General features: G+C 33.6%; 2 protein-coding genes across 2 annotated transcripts in view; one reads left to right on the top strand and one right to left on the bottom strand.

The window, feature by feature from the left end:
* LOC148308629 (tRNA dimethylallyltransferase-like) overlaps positions 1-16,293 on the bottom strand; it is a 52,649-nt gene that overhangs the window by 34,736 nt on the left and 1,620 nt on the right. The window lies entirely within an intron of this gene.
* LOC148308630 (uncharacterized) lies at positions 1,818-10,248 on the top strand. Its single transcript, XM_088261420.1, has 3 exons — positions 1,818-1,898; positions 6,471-6,865; positions 9,446-10,248. Exons 2-3 carry the CDS (start codon positions 6,727-6,729, stop codon positions 9,979-9,981), a joined length of 675 nt encoding a protein of 224 aa, XP_088117546.1. The 5' UTR covers positions 1,818-1,898; positions 6,471-6,726; the 3' UTR covers positions 9,982-10,248.

Here is a 16,293-nt window from a genome sequence, read left to right as displayed (position 1 = left end):
CACACGACTACTATTACAGCTCTATAAACCATATGACGTCATAAAACGTTCGATGACGGAAATTCGATGACGTACGCGAACGCACGTTTTTCGTTTTATAAAAATTTCGTTTTATAAAATTTATAAAAATATAAGTTTAAACCAGTTAAGTTTCATATATTCTTTATTTCTCTACATATTTCAATAAGAATGCTACGGGTAGTCTTGTGATTTTTCATATTAATTGATTAGCCAATAATCACACATCGTGATATTTATCCATTGTTTCGCCTAGTTATGGCATTTTCAAACGAATGTAATGGGTTAATTTGAATTCACGTAGAAGTAACGTGACAGATGTGTACTGACTGGCTCCGCTCATAGCGCTCGCATAACATGTAACGACCGTGTCAATGCCCAAGTGACATTTCGGTCGGGCTATTGCGTCGCGAACTCGCGGCTTGCACCGGCAGCGGCTCCGCCCGTGAAGGACGTCTTTTGGCAGGCGTTGAACCTGATACGGACGACATGGCGCTCCAGGGCCGCCAGGAAAGCTCAAAGGAGTTTAATAAATCGCTCACTCCTTTCAAGATCATCATAATATAACTTCATAAATAAAAAATCGCCAATTTTCAGTTGTGCATGTTTTCGTAATGCCCAGAAAATGTACTATATCCCATCAAAAGAGGCATATTTTTAACTTAATATTTACCCGCTACAGGGCAGTAAATGTTGTTTTTGCATTTTGAAGAAAAGGAGCTGTTTAATTTTTTTTTTAAATATACTAAATATTTTTCAAATGGTAAAAAACCTTCAGGTTTTACCTAAAAATATCTGTTGCATAATAAAAAGTTCAATAAGTGGCTTGTTATTTATTTTTAATACATTGTGTCATATTTTTAAACTTTAAAAACGTCCTCCAGAAAAATCAAGTTTTTTTATTTATTACGTTCTTGAAAGGAGTGAGCGAAATGTAAGGAATGTGGGTGTGTTGGTGACATATTGGTGACAACATACCCGCAAAGTCTGACAAGGGATTCTAGATTAGTATCTCCTAGAAACCAGTCAACAATTTGAATAGTGTGTCGTCAATCATGGGTAAAATTGGTGAACGTTACTCGTGTGTAAAATGATCACTTTAACCAGCCTATGACAATCGTAAGCCCCGTAAATGCCCAGACTTCCATATTCTTCTTCACCTTAGTTGGGATGACAAAAAAAAATTATTAAAAAATAAATAAAAAAATCCGCCTCCGTGGTGTGATGGTTAGCGTATTTGGCTACCGTGCCGGAGGTCCCTGGTTCGATTCCCAGGGGGGGGGGTTGAAAATTAATATTGTTGATTTTACTCTGTAATATTTATTTAATATTACCCTGGCTTGGTCCCTGAAGTGCAGGAGCGGTCACCTTGCCTTCATGTAAGAAACGATTAAGATAACACTGCGTCAATGTATGTGATGCCTGAATACATGAAGAATGAAAAGAGTCTTAAAGAATACAAAAATAAATGTTTTGTTTACTATAAGAAGATGTAAATATATATGATGTAAAATAAGTGTAAAAATGGTTTGTTTTAAATGTAATATAAGTTAACTAAAGAAATAAAAAAAAAATCGATGCAGTGCCCTATACACCATTGGGTGCGGACAAGGGTTAGAAAAAAAAAAGAAAATTATGGTGCGATTTACAGTATATTGGGGTTTCAGACGAAAACCAGTTCAACACTGTTCGAGTCAAGTTGTCACCCGCCCGGGGCACACGGATTGCATACGAATCATCACAAAAATAGTCCCATTTGCGCGGCATATTTTCGCGGGCATATCACCGCCCACACGACGACGCTTCTTTCCTGCATTGTATTCGGCAATGCCAATGCCGGGACATATCGGGCAACATGTGGGTGTCGCTATCTCAGTACGGTAAGTCCGTAAGTGAGGCCCTATTAGTACGATGCGCTGCGTTGCGTCGTCGCAGCGTCAAACATTTAGGGCGTTTGTGCAGTACACGAAATTTTACCGTCCGGCACTTCAGTTAGCGTGATTAAACGATGATTGGCTAGAATTGGCTTGTGCTTTTGTCCATCTTTTTTCGGATAGGTGCGTGAACACGTTGCGCGTAAATTCGATCACGCCAAACTGTCGTAGTCACTTTTATTTTTCAAAACTGGACTGCCGGACGGTAAAATTTCATGAAGTGCACAAGCCTCCTTACACCTTCTTAATTCCATGCCTAAATCCGAGAATCTGGAGCTTTTGAGCTCCAGATTCTGATAACCTTGCAATCACAAGATAAATAATCAAATTAACACCGCGTCGACCCTATGCGGTGGACGCTGCGACGACGCAACGCAGCGCATCACACTAATGGGGCCTCACCCTTACGTGATTAATTTATTCCAAATATTTTCGTGTAAAAAAAAATGTGATTTTTTTTCAAATAAATGGTATGTAATAATATGCACTAGTTTTAAAGGATATACCAGCAGACAAGTCTTTAAAGGCTTTGTGGGTTAATTCTTTAATTATTTTTAATGAAAACGTGGAAAGTAACGAGTGCAATGTACAAATCAAAATTATGACTTTGTCCTTAATTATATCCTGTGGACAGTAAATGCGTAGGGGGTGTAAAGATGGACACTGGTCGGAGCATTTCGTCGTAACGTAACACGCTACGATGCGAGCATTCAGGCAGTCAGTACAGCGAGCCGAGCGCTCCATACATAGTTTCAGACGCTCGGTGATGCTCGCCACGAGCGATGTTACGACGAAATGCTCCGGTCAGTCTTCACCTTAAGGCATGCGCCAGTGCCGTTTCTCTCTTTTTCTCTCCCACTATCTCATCAAAACAATAGTTTATATAAAAAAAAATACTTTTGACAACAAAAAAAACTTGTAAGTACGAATTCGCGTAAGTCGAAATCACGTAAGTAGAGGATTTACTGTATTGCCATCCCGTAATGTGTGAGCCATCATCACAAAGGTTTAAATCCCAAGTGCCTACACAATAATGCTCGCGAAACGCTCGTGAGAAAAATAATGATACAAATGGCTTCTTTGTTTTTATATGTCCACATTCGTATACATAACTAGCACACTGAATATGGGTTAGGCTGTACAGTCGTGCAATATCGTCCATGTTGATTTTAGATTCTTAAGAAGAAAAATAAAAAGATATTTTTTTACTATAATTTATAGATTTATAAGAATATGGAAGTCTGGGTATTTACAGGGGTTACAATCTATCATAGGCTGATTAAGTGATCACTTTACACACGTGTATTATTAACCATTCTACCCATGATTGGCAACCACACTACTATTTTTTTGGAACTCATATATATGTGATTAATCTCGTGACACGGTATATATGAGTTTACTATCTATATCTATACTTTCTATCTATATTGGATTGAGAAAGCTTTTATATAGAGAGCCTTTTACTCGTATTTAGATGTATGCAAAATGAGAACCCCAGATTATTTTTCATACTGGAAAACGCCTGAAAATATGTTTTTTTATGCAGCTTACAATTTGACCAGATATTTTTATTCGCATCTATCGTTTCCCAGTATGTAAAAATAATCCGGGGTTTGGATATTGCATACATCCAAATAAAAGGGTTATCAATCATGGGTAGAATGGTGAAGATTACACGTGTGTAAAGTGATCACTTAACCAGCCTATGACAGGTCATAAACCCTGTAAACACCTAGACTTCCATATTCTGTAATAGTATGTTAGTATATTGGGATGTCAAAAAAAGTTAAATGACTTCTAAGCTGAGAAACACAGATTTGTGAACAAGCATTTGAACACACTCTAAAGCTAAAACTGATGTATTGTGTTATCTTGATGATTAATTATCTACACTAAATAAGTTTCGTGCAAGCAAAATAATTTTTTTGACTGATTACCCTTCGTGATAAATAACATTACATGGATACACAATTTAAATAAAAATTATGTGAAGAAATTATATCAATTTCATTTTCATTTTCCAGTATTGTTTATTTAAGTTTAAGTATATTTAAAAAAAAGTTTTGATACCTCTTTTGTGATGAAAGAAATGTCGAGACATGTTACAAAAAGTATTACATAGTTCCAGTTTTTTTGTTCAGTTAAATTAAAGAAATAATGTTGTTTCCTTACTATATTCTGTTTTTGTTTCATCGTAGTACTAGTTAATGTTTTTTTCGGCATGTTTATTTTCATTTTATTTGAAAAAGCTGGTTTGTTGTTGGTTCATAAATGTTATCACAGTTTTACAACAATGATTACACTTTTTTTTCAATTACAAAATCATAATAAACACAAGCAAAACCCGCTTTTGTTTTCCTCAAAAAGGTCCTAAAAAATATTCTATTTTTCATCATGGGTTACAAACTGTGTGATGATTGATGATTGGTTTACTTTTTTCATGGTAAGCCTTCACCGGAATTTATCCTCCGCTCGTCTCTTCAACGAACCCGCTATAACGCATGTCGGAGAACATTTGGTCCATGTAGGTCAGTGGTCAATTGTCCGCCTCCGTAGTGTAATGTCAGCACGCTCGGCTACCGTTCTGGAGGTCCCGGGTTCGATTCCCAAGGGGGGTGAAATAAATATAAGTGATTTTTTCACTGTAATATTTACTAAATATTAACATGGACTGGTACCTGAAGCGGAGGAGTGATCACCTTTCCTTCATGTGTAAGCGATCAAGATAACACTGCGTTTATATGACACAGTGCCCTATGCACCATTGGGGTGCGGATAAGGGTTTTATTAGGTCAATGGTACTCAACCTTTTTTTTCTTCGGGCCACATACATATGTTTGTAAAGCTACGCGGGCCGCAACACTATACTGGTATGACGAAAAAAAACATAAAACATCCCCCACCCCTATTAATTGTTTTTGACATTTAATTTATAAACTCAAACGTATAATAACAATATGACATTTCGCTTATCAGCATACTTTTCAACAAAAAAAATGAAGACTCGGTTCGTAAGCGATTAGTAGTATATAACTGTAAGCCCCCCTTTAATGTTGAGATAGGTACCGCGTTATCGGAGGGAATGTTATACGGGGTTGATGTTTTTAATTTGTTTTTTATTTTAAATAACTTATTTCAGTCATTTCCGCTGGTTAGAATGTATAAGTTCAATTTAAAACATTAAGGTTTAGATCTCAAGTGTTCAAATCAGAATGCGTTCAGCCACGCTCAGGGCTGGTCGTGTGCTCACGCACAATTTTTTTCAAAAAAATTGTATTGGATATTTTGTTTTTTCGTAGTCATACAGGAGAAAGTGACCAAGTGCATTTTGTACAAAAACGTGATTATTGACTATTTGATATCTTACTAGCTTTATGTTGCCCTGAAAAAATCCCTAAGCGATTTTAAACATGGAAGTACAATATATTGAGTTGTTAAAAATGACTAACTGCATTGATTTTTATTTTCTTGCCAAGCAAAAGTGACTTAAATGGCCCTTCTGAATATTTTACGTTTTGTTAGTTAGTCAACTTTCTCCTGTACGACTACAATACATGGAAAAAATATTTTAATATATTTTTTTAAACTTCTTACCTTTTATTAACACTTTTATTTTTAAAACCATATTATTACGAAAAAAAACTTAATTTTTCAATGCAAAAACGTTGTTTTAAGAAAAAAATTCCCTCCGATAAAGCGGTACCTATCTCAACGTTATAGGGGGTTTATTGTACATATTTGATATTGAATAGAGTCCGTGAATGTTGTGTTTTGGTCATTGAATCCTTTTGTATTTTCATTTGAAAGTACACATTTCAGTAATTTCCGCTAGTTAGAATGCAAAAAATACAATTTAAAACATTAACCCCTTATAACATTACCTCCGTTAACGCGGTATCTATCTCAAAGTCATAGGGGGGTTCATTGTATATCGTGCGTATACTGCAAAAAAACGTTAACTCTAAAATCCCTGTTTGAATAATCCGTTATTTTAAGCTTTTAGCCTGCATAAAATACCCGCTATTAAACTTAAAGTTGAATCTACTTGTAACACCACATAAATATGAAAATTAAAACTTGTGTATTTTGCCAGTTAATTATCCATTCATTCAAACCCCTCAAAAAACACATATCCGCACTCCAATGATGAATAGGGCACCGCATCATATGAACGCAGTGTTATCTTGATCGTTAACACATGAAGGAAAGGTGATCAGCCCTCCGCTTCAGTCCTGGGTAATATTGAATAAATATTACAGTAAAAAATATTTATTTTACCCTTCTTGGGACCGAACCCGGGACCGCCAGCACGGTAGCTAAATACGCTTACCATTAAACCACGGAGGCAGACATAGTTTTTATGCCAGTTAATACAACGTTGAAAACTTTATAATATGCATCATTAAGTCAAAATTGCATATTTTCGAGTTAACGTTCTTTGCCAGTACACCTACGATATATTTGAATAGAGTCCATGGATGTATGTGTACTGGTCGTTGAATTGTTTTTGCGTAGCACGCTAACGCCAGAGCGGCTGGCACGCTCGCGCCAGCAGCGGTGTGCGGCGAGGCGTCCAATCCGGGCGGAGGCATTCTCCGTCTAGCGGCTCGCCAACACGCCAACGTCGCGTCGGCGCCGCGCTGTTGCCGTCTCTACTCCCTATCACCAGTACCTAACCAGTCGGGCCGCGACGTTCCGTGTCGCGTCGGGCGCGGACGTGGCGTTGCCAGTTCGACCCGGCCGCTAGCCGACGGCAGACGCGTGACGCGTGATGGACTCCTTTGAGGACGCGTTCATCGATTCCATCAAGAGCTACCCGTACCTGTACCAGAACAGGAACACGAGTCATCACCTCATCATCAAGAGGGACAAGGCGTGGAAAGATATCGGAAAAAAGTTTAACAAAACCCGTGAGTATTCCCAATCTTTATGTATTTCAACTTATTACATACGTAAGTCATATATATTATATTCCCGATGAGTAATTTCCATTACTCGTTTTGGGACATGGTTAACAAGACTGAGAAATACACGAATACGTAATGCGAACTTTGATTTCACTTGAATCGAAGCGCCGCCATTTGCAACTGAACCATGACGCCATGACGGCGCGCTTCAGTTGTTATTTCTCATACGTTATTATTATTGATGCAATGCAAATTTAGGCGCCAGTCAATTATTATTATTATATTTTTAATAAAGGTAGGTACAATTAGGAACCTATAATAAATATTAAATTATCTTTTGTTATAAAATGAAAACTAGTAGTTAGTTAGTTATCATATAATAACATAAAATCCTTATTGTTTGTACTGGTAAGTGGAGGGTTTAATAAATTTCAGTAATTTCACTTTTTTTTTCTTTCTTACAACAACGATTTATTGTACCGCATGGGTCACAAATCGAAGGACAATATAAAAAACAATTAAAAACGTGGTAAGAAAAAAAATAAAGTGAAATTACTGAAATTTATTAAACCCTCCACATACCAGTACAAACAATAAGGATTTTATGTTATTATATGATAACTAACTAACCACTAGTCTATATATATATATATATATATATATATATATATATATATATATATATATATATATATATATATATATATATATATATATATATATATATATATATATATATATTATATATATATATATATATATATATATATATATATATATATATATATATATATATATATATATATATATATAACGTGGTAATATTTTTCTTTTGTAAATTGCGTGTAAATAATATGTAAAGTGGGTGTATAATAATAAAATGAACAATGTGTTGCTTTGTAATTAAAGTTTATTCTTAATTTATCTTTATAATATATCTATCTATCCATCTATCTATTTGATTCTGACAGTTAATAATATTATCGGAAGTCTTTTGTTTTATTCTGAGCGACGCATGCGGCATCTGGTGGTAGAACTGTTTTATGTAGGTACTTTTTGTAAGTACTTAATAAAATGTATAGGTAGGTACCTAGTTATTTTATTACATCTCCCCCCTTGGGGATGAAAATTCATAGTAAAATTTTCACTCGTCCTCCGGATCATCTTCTTGTAGTGAAGGGACTGGTATAAGTTTAGTGATATGATAAAGTTTTTTTATTTCTTTCTTTTTTCCTTCTTTTTTTCATTCTTATTTTTCTTTCTGTTTTTTTTTTCTTTCTTTTTTTTTCTTTTTTCCGTTCTTTTTTTTTCTTTCTTTTTTTTTGTATTTTTTTTTTCTTCTTGACCCTTTTAAAGTAGACACAGTTTTTTTCAATCCATTTGTTTTTTTCTTTTGAATTCCTTCATTTTTATTCCGATCTCTTAAAGTATCTTCTAATTTAACCAAATTTACAACTTTTAATTGTTCATTTGCATTTTCCTTCGATTCTAATACTGGATTCCTGCTCACACAATCTGCTTCGAAATTCTTCTTTTCTGGAGTATATTTTATTTTATATTTTGTAGAAATTTTTTTCACATGATTTTTATTTTTAATTTTATCACTAGTTCTTAAATTTCTACGTCTTCTTTGATTATCTTCTAATCGTTTTCTTTGATCATCTTCAAATTTTTCTCTCTCACTCCGAACATATTGTAGTAATTGTTTTAATACATCTAATGTTTCATAATCCATTTCCAATTAACAAAATTGTCGTTTTATAACGTGGTAATATTTTTCTTTTGTAAATTGCGTGTAAATAATATGTAAAGTGGGTGTATAATAATAAAATGAACAATGTGTTGCTTTGTAATTAAAGTTTATTCTTAATTTATCTTTATAATATATCTATCTATCCATCTATCTATTTGATTCTGACAGTTAATAATATTATCGGAAGTCTTTTGTTTTATTCTGAGCGACGCATGCGGCATCTGGTGGTAGAACTGTTTTATGTAGGTACTTTTTGTAAGTACTTAATAAAATGTATAGGTAGGTACCTAGTTATTTTATTACATATATATATATATATATATATATATATATATATATATATATATATATATATATATATATATATATATATATACACGTTTTTGAATGAATTATTAAAATAAGTAAAATACAAAATTTATTGTAATATTAGACTCGCACAAAATACACGAATATGTTGCACTCAGAAAACTACTGACTCTTTATATCGTTAAATAAATGGACTGACTATACATAGAAAAGAAAAACAAAGCCCCCAAAAAAATATCATATCAATTATAATGGAACTAATGCTTAAGTAGTAGGTACAAGTAATTTGAAGAGCCAATATTAATAAAATATTTAAAAAAATGTTGTGTAAAAAAAGGAGTTCGTAAAAAGATAACTTTTTTAGCGTTCTTTACATGTTAACTAATTTGTAATCTAGATTAATTAATGGCAGCTAAAAATGGGCAAGATTTTGTCTTTTAATAATCGGAAGATTTTACAACTCTAGCAAAAATATTTTAATTTTTATAATTTAAAGATTAAACGTTTATTGAAAATTTCAGCGCAAGAATGCAAAAATAAATGGAAAACGATGCGAGACAACTATAAGAAATACCAAAGGAAGAAGATCAGCGGTAATACAACAGGGATCCCCAGTAAATACGATGACGTTCGACTCAGTTTCATCGACGAATACTCATCGGACGGCCAACCGACGCCAGTATTAAAAGAAGAACAAATTTATTTAGACGATCATTTCATGATGCAGGGTCAGAGTGACGACAATGATATCGACTTTGTCGACGTTGCGGGCATGGGTCAACAAGCGACGCCGTCGAAAAGCTCGGGAAGCAGAAAAAGAAAGGAGTCTCGCGGGGACTGCGATGACTTTGAGAATGATAGAGAAGAAGGATGCAGTCAAGCGAAATTCCTTAAAGAAAGAGAAGAATACGCGAACGAAAGTCCAACTCACGTATTTTTTCGCAGCATGGCCGACGTTGTATCCAGATTTCCTCCCAACAAGATAGCAGAAGTCAGGATGACAATATGTAATCTCGTTAGTCAGATGGAATTACATCTTTTGGCAGACAATAATTGAATTTCGGTGAAAACAATGTGCCTAATTATGACTAATAGTTTTCTCGGCGCAAGAACTGAGGGTAGTGCTCTAACGCCAGACGTAAATTATCCCCCGCCATTCCTCTAACCCAGATAGGAATGAAATATTCCCGAGATTACGGTAAGTGATCTCCACAGCTGTAATACATAATATGTGTTCAATATTCGTACTACGAGAGAAACACATACATTCCTTAAAATATACATATTTTTTTACGTATAAAATAAATTTAATTTAAATTTACTTGAATTTTTCATTATTTCTAAATACCTTACTACCTAAATATTGTGTTTTTAAGTTATACGTAAATAAATACAGGTGGGGCAGTATTAAAAAAAGTATTATAAAATACAAGAATAAATAAAAAAGGAAGATTTGCCATTGTCTTTTTTAAAATCTAGTATAAATAAAAAAATAACTGTTAAAATGTCTAACGTGCCAAGATATTTTTTTTTACATAATTGTTATGATTTAAAGATTAAACGTTTATTGAAAATTTAACACTACGATTAACTACATTCTCATGTTCGTATTTTTAATGTGTAGTTAGTTATAACATCACTTACGTGTTTATGAACAGTTTTTCGGAAGGATACCATATTTTCTAAAATTATTTTTGACACTGTAAAATTTCCTTTGTTAGCATAATATCGTATAGTATGTAATATCGAACATCATGCTTTAATGTGAAATTGAGGAGAGTTAATATTTTAACATACACATGCGCCGACAGGCGCCGTGGCGTAGTTGGGTATACGCTCGACTGCTAAAGTGGCGTCGCGGGTTCGATTCCCGCCAAGTGCAAAATAAATTCAAGAAAGATTTATTTTCAATTGGTCTAGGTGTTTGTGATGTATTTTTCACATTTACCTTCCCTATTCTTACTATCCTACCTGCTGACAAGCCTCATAATGTAGGTAGGGGCTTTGCGGGTTATTCCTTAAAAAAAAACGATTATATATTTGTGTCTTCAATTTCAAACTATTTTCGTAGACCCGAGCGGCCTGGCATTAAAAATAGGAATGAAGTTGAGGAAGAGTGGGCTCGAAATATTGTATGACCCCTTTAATTGTTTATATTGCCCTCAAAAGCAACTTATATTGAATACTAAAATCGAATTTACCAAAATTTTTTTTTTACCATGTTAGCCTACGAACTTCTCAGCCCGACTCTTACGCACATTACACATTTGAAAAAAAACGATATCTTTCAACCTTTTAAGAGTATTTTGTTAGTATCTAGTTGTTAATTTTTCACGTAAATAAACTATTAAATTGGTGTGATATATCATATTTATAAATCATTGTTGATCCTTTGAATTGTGAACGAATGGCGACTATTCTTTATTGAAGTGAGCACGCGCCGTCCATAAGTCATGACCAGGAATACAGAAGTATGCAGCAGCCGCTGACGGGTAACTGGCAAGCCAGTGGAAGCATACAGAGAAGTCTGAACCATTTATCAAGCACGTCATCGAGTGGCATCATCTGTCGAAATTCTAATATCACTAGTCCACGTGACGGCATGCCCAATCGACTAATCGCAGGCGTGGGAAATTGGAGGTAATGAATTCATCTCGATGTCTGGCACGACTGCAACGTCGCATGTACATAGATGTACATATTTATGGAAATTATACTTTTGTTAATTATTTTCAATAAGCTATCCTCTTCTTCTATCCGCCTCCGTAGTGTAATGGTAAGCACGCTCAGCAACCGTTCTGGAAGGGGTCAAATAAATAAGTGTTTTCTTTTTTTCACTCTAATATTTATTAAATATTACCCTGGACTGATATATGAAGCGGAGGACTGATCACCTTTCCTTCATGTGTTAATGATCAAGATAACACTGCGTTTATATGATGCAGTGCCCTATGCACCATTGGGTTGCGAATAAGGGTTTGAAGAAAATGAAATGATGAATCTTCTTCTATTCTGCCGTACTAAGCACATAAGGGGTAAATAACTTTTGATATTTTCATTATTTTTCGAAAGTTTTCTGTTTTACTGGATTGAAATTATCCAATGGTTTCGAATTCGTCGATGTCTGGTACGACTAGAACGTCGCATGTACATTGGTGTACGTATTTACGTAAACACTCGTTATTTTTTTTAATAAACCACCTTATTCTATTCTGTCGCGCTAAGCACAGAAGGCGTAACTGACTTTTTATATTTTCATTATTTTTCGATTGTTTCCTGTAAAATAAAAATTAATTATCAACAGCAATAAAAAACCTCCAAATTCTATACACTACCTATGTATATATATTTGAAGTTTCTATTGGTGTTGCTTATATTATGTACATGTATATTACAAGATACTGTTTTAAATGCTACTCTATTTTTAAAAATATTGAGCAATCAATCAGTGCCTTCATAAATCATTTTGATTAAAAAAAATATATATTGTTGTAAAATTTCTCTCTATAGCCAGACACTAAAAATATATTTATCAAAATAATGGATGTTTCTTTGTGTACTACTTCTTCTAATAAATACCATTTATGCTTACAATGTTAAATTTATCTCAAGGCCGGATTGAAGACGCAGGTGTCTCTAGGTTTCTAGCTCATTACAATAATTTTGAAGCTTTTTAAGGAAAAGTTCGAGTCAGACGCAGAAGTCATTAGTATTTGCGAGTGTATTTTTTTCAGGCGCCGTGGCGTAGTTGGGTAGACGATGAACTGCGAAACTGGCGTCGCGGGTTCGATACCCGCCAGTTGCAAAAAAATTCAAGAAAGATTCATTTTCAATTGGTCTGAGTGGTTTGAGATATATTTTTCATATTTACCTTCCCTTTCCTTACTACCCTACCTGCTGACAAGCCTCATAATGTAGGTAGGGGCTTTGCGGGTTATTCCTTACAAAAAAAAGATTATATATTTGTGTCTTCAATTTCAAACTATTTTTGTAGACCCAAGCGGCCTGGTATTAAAAATAGGAATGAAGTTGAGGAAGAGCGGGCTCGAATCTAGAAACTAATTAAAAATTCAAGAACAATGTTTCGACATTGGATCATACGAGTATATATAGTACTTCGTAAACCCCGTAAATGCCCAGATTTCCATATTCTTCTTCATCTATGTTGAGATGTCAAAAAAAATACGGGAACTCTAACTCTCTAGAGTTCGAGATAATAATCATAAAACATCAATCCGACTCCCTAAGTTTTATTATATTACAGAGAGAATCGAACGCCACATCACTCTGTCTTTGTAAACATTCTTCGCCTCTTCTACATTCATGCATCTCCTCATACGTACTCGACGATTATTACGACTCCTGACCCGACCGCTTTCAAGTATTAGATTGATTATTATTATTTAAAAATGTATAAAAGTGAGAGCACTTAAAAGTTACATAAACTAAAACTTTGGAGCTCAAAAGTTTTCTAACTTATTACGTAAATCTGATCTCAGATTGAAAGTTATTTTACGTTCTGAAAAATCTCTACATTCTCTTTCATTGTGAGAATATTCTGAGACCAATTTCACTTTCTTGGTGTATTAAGGGTTGACAGATTAAAACAATTATTTTTATGTTAATAGATTTATATTATCCACTGACACTTCGTGATGGAATTGCATTTTTAATTTATTATTAGATTAAAACCAATATTTTTAGCTTTTCCACTTTTTTATTTGACCAGCGACCGGGTTTCGTCGTTACCGACATCATCAGACTGGTGAGAGGCTTTACAAATTTGTATGTTATATATAAAAGAAGGCAGGAGTTGATAACCATGATTTGATATAATTTTATGAGAAATTAATTAAATTTTAGTGAATTTAAGTATTGTATGATATTTTAAATATTTTTTTATAAAGGTTTTTTGTATTGAAAGCACGATTTTATATAAAGTTAAAATAGATTTGTATTTTTTGTAAATGAATTTAAATTATGTAACGAGGTATCAGGAAATGCTGGTTGACGGCTCCTTCCACTAAGCTGTGGTTGTCCGGGGGGAGTCCGAAGTTCTCTGAAATGTAAATTTCCCGGCAGTCATTTCTTATCGACAAGACATTAAGGCATCTATTGTTTCTTTTCTAATGGGTAAAGTAAGGGAGAATGAATGTGTGTTACTTGATCATTTAATATGTCTTTATTATGACAATTTTTTAATCTATTTATTTCCAAAATTTCGAGCCTATCTAATTTTTTACCTTTACTACATTTGTGTAAGATTTTTACATTAAAATTTTTATCGAAATCATGATTTGACTCTATCAAGTGGTTTGCAAAAGTGGAGTTTTCTTTTTTATTTCTCCAACTTTGGACATGTTCGTTTATTCTTATTTTAAACGATCGTCCTGTTTGCCCCACGTATTCAGCACTGCATGATCCACAACTTAATAAATATGAGCCTGAATTTGTTTCTTTTTCCCTTTTATCTTTATTATTAATTAGTATCTTCCCCAGATTTGAATTATTATAAAAGGCTATGGAACATTCATCTTTGTTCGCTAGTTTTCCGATTCTGTTGCTACTATCCCCTATAAAAGATAATTTAGCCCATTTTTTAACTACTTTTGAAGTCTCTGTAATGAGAGCTTTATTTAATTGAGATGTTGCAAGTCTCTTTTGTTTTTTCCTAATTAAAGAGACTTGCAACATCTCAATTAAATAAAGCTCTCATTACAGAGACTTCAAAAGTAGTTAAAAAATGGGCTAAATTATCTTTTATAGGGGATAGTAGCAACAGAATCGGAAAACTAGCGAACAAAGATGAATGTTCCATAGCCTTTTATAATAATTCAAATCTGGGGAAGATACTAATTAATAATAAAGATAAAAGGGAAAAAGAAACAAATTCAGGCTCATATTTATTAAGTTGTGGATCATGCAGTGCTGAATACGTGGGGCAAACAGGACGATCGTTTAAAATAAGAATAAACGAACATGTCCAAAGTTGGAGAAATAAAAAAGAAAACTCCACTTTTGCAAACCACTTGATAGAGTCAAATCATGATTTCGATAAAAATTTTAATGTAAAAATCTTACACAAATGTAGTAAAGGTAAAAAATTAGATAGGCTCGAAATTTTGGAAATAAATAGATTAAAAAATTGTCATAATAAAGACATATTAAATGATCAAGTAACACACATTCATTCTCCCTTACTTTACCCATTAGAAAAGAAACAATAGATGCCTTAATGTCTTGTCGATAAGAAATGACTGCCGGGAAATTTACATTTCAGAGAACTTCGGACTCCCCCCGGACAACCACAGCTTAGTGGAAGGAGCCGTCAACCAGCATTTCCTGATACCTCGTTACATAATTTAAATTCATTTACAAAAAATACAAATCTATTTTAACTTTATATAAAATCGTGCTTTCAATACAAAAAACCTTTATAAAAAAATATTTAAAATATCATACAATACTTAAATTCACTAAAATTTAATTAATTTCTCATAAAATTATATCAAATCATGGTTATCAACTCCTGCCTTCTTTTATATATAACATACAAATTTGTAAAGCCTCTCACCAGTCTGATGATGTCGGTAACGACGAAACCCGGTCGCTGGTCAAATAAAAAAGTGGAAAAGCTAAAAATATTGGTTTTAATCTAATAATAAATTTTTATGTTAGACATTAAGCTATTACAGCGCTTTAGATAATGGACATCGGCGTTCAGCGAGTGGGAGAAAGACGAGTTTACGGCAAGATAACACTCATGAGGTCGTGTACTGAAGATGCCGAGGTCAATAGTGGGTACGTACTACATACTTCACCTCTCGTCAAACTACGCTGAGGTATTTCGATGAAAACATAAATTGATAGAAAGTAACGGTACAATAGCATTTAACACTTTCTTGTCCAAATTACTTGAAACGAAGAAAATTTTATTTTTCATCTATACCCCCCCCCCTCCGTATATCAACTGAAATTCAGACACTTTAGAAACAAATAAAAAATAGTAATACTCGTATATCTTCGATCAAATTATTTAAGGCCCAGTATTCGTTATTATACGAAATTGAGTGTTTTTCTTAAAACATGGTTTTCGTATTGAAAAAACAAGTTATTCTTCAAAATAAAATTATGGTTATGAAAGGAAAAGAGTTATTGACAGGTAAGGAGCGAATGTCTTTTTAATTTTTTCCTATATATAATCTAAAAAAATGAAAAAATCCAACATACATATTGATATTAACAAACTAACTAACTAACCATCACACCGCTTCTCAGCAGGGGTAAGCAGATAATAGAACACCAGACCACTCTGTCTTTGCAATTATTCTCCGCCTCTTTCATATAAATGCATCTCCTTATCATACAT

This window comes from Brachycentrus maculatus, unplaced genomic scaffold (genome assembly GCF_059751285.1).
Source record: "Brachycentrus maculatus isolate JH-2025_06_01 unplaced genomic scaffold, ASM5975128v1 h1tg000154l, whole genome shotgun sequence".
In the NCBI taxonomy this organism is placed as follows: Eukaryota; Metazoa; Arthropoda; class Insecta; order Trichoptera; family Brachycentridae; genus Brachycentrus; species Brachycentrus maculatus.
Note: the sequence above shows the minus strand (reverse complement) of the source record. Positions and strands in the feature narration are given on the sequence as shown.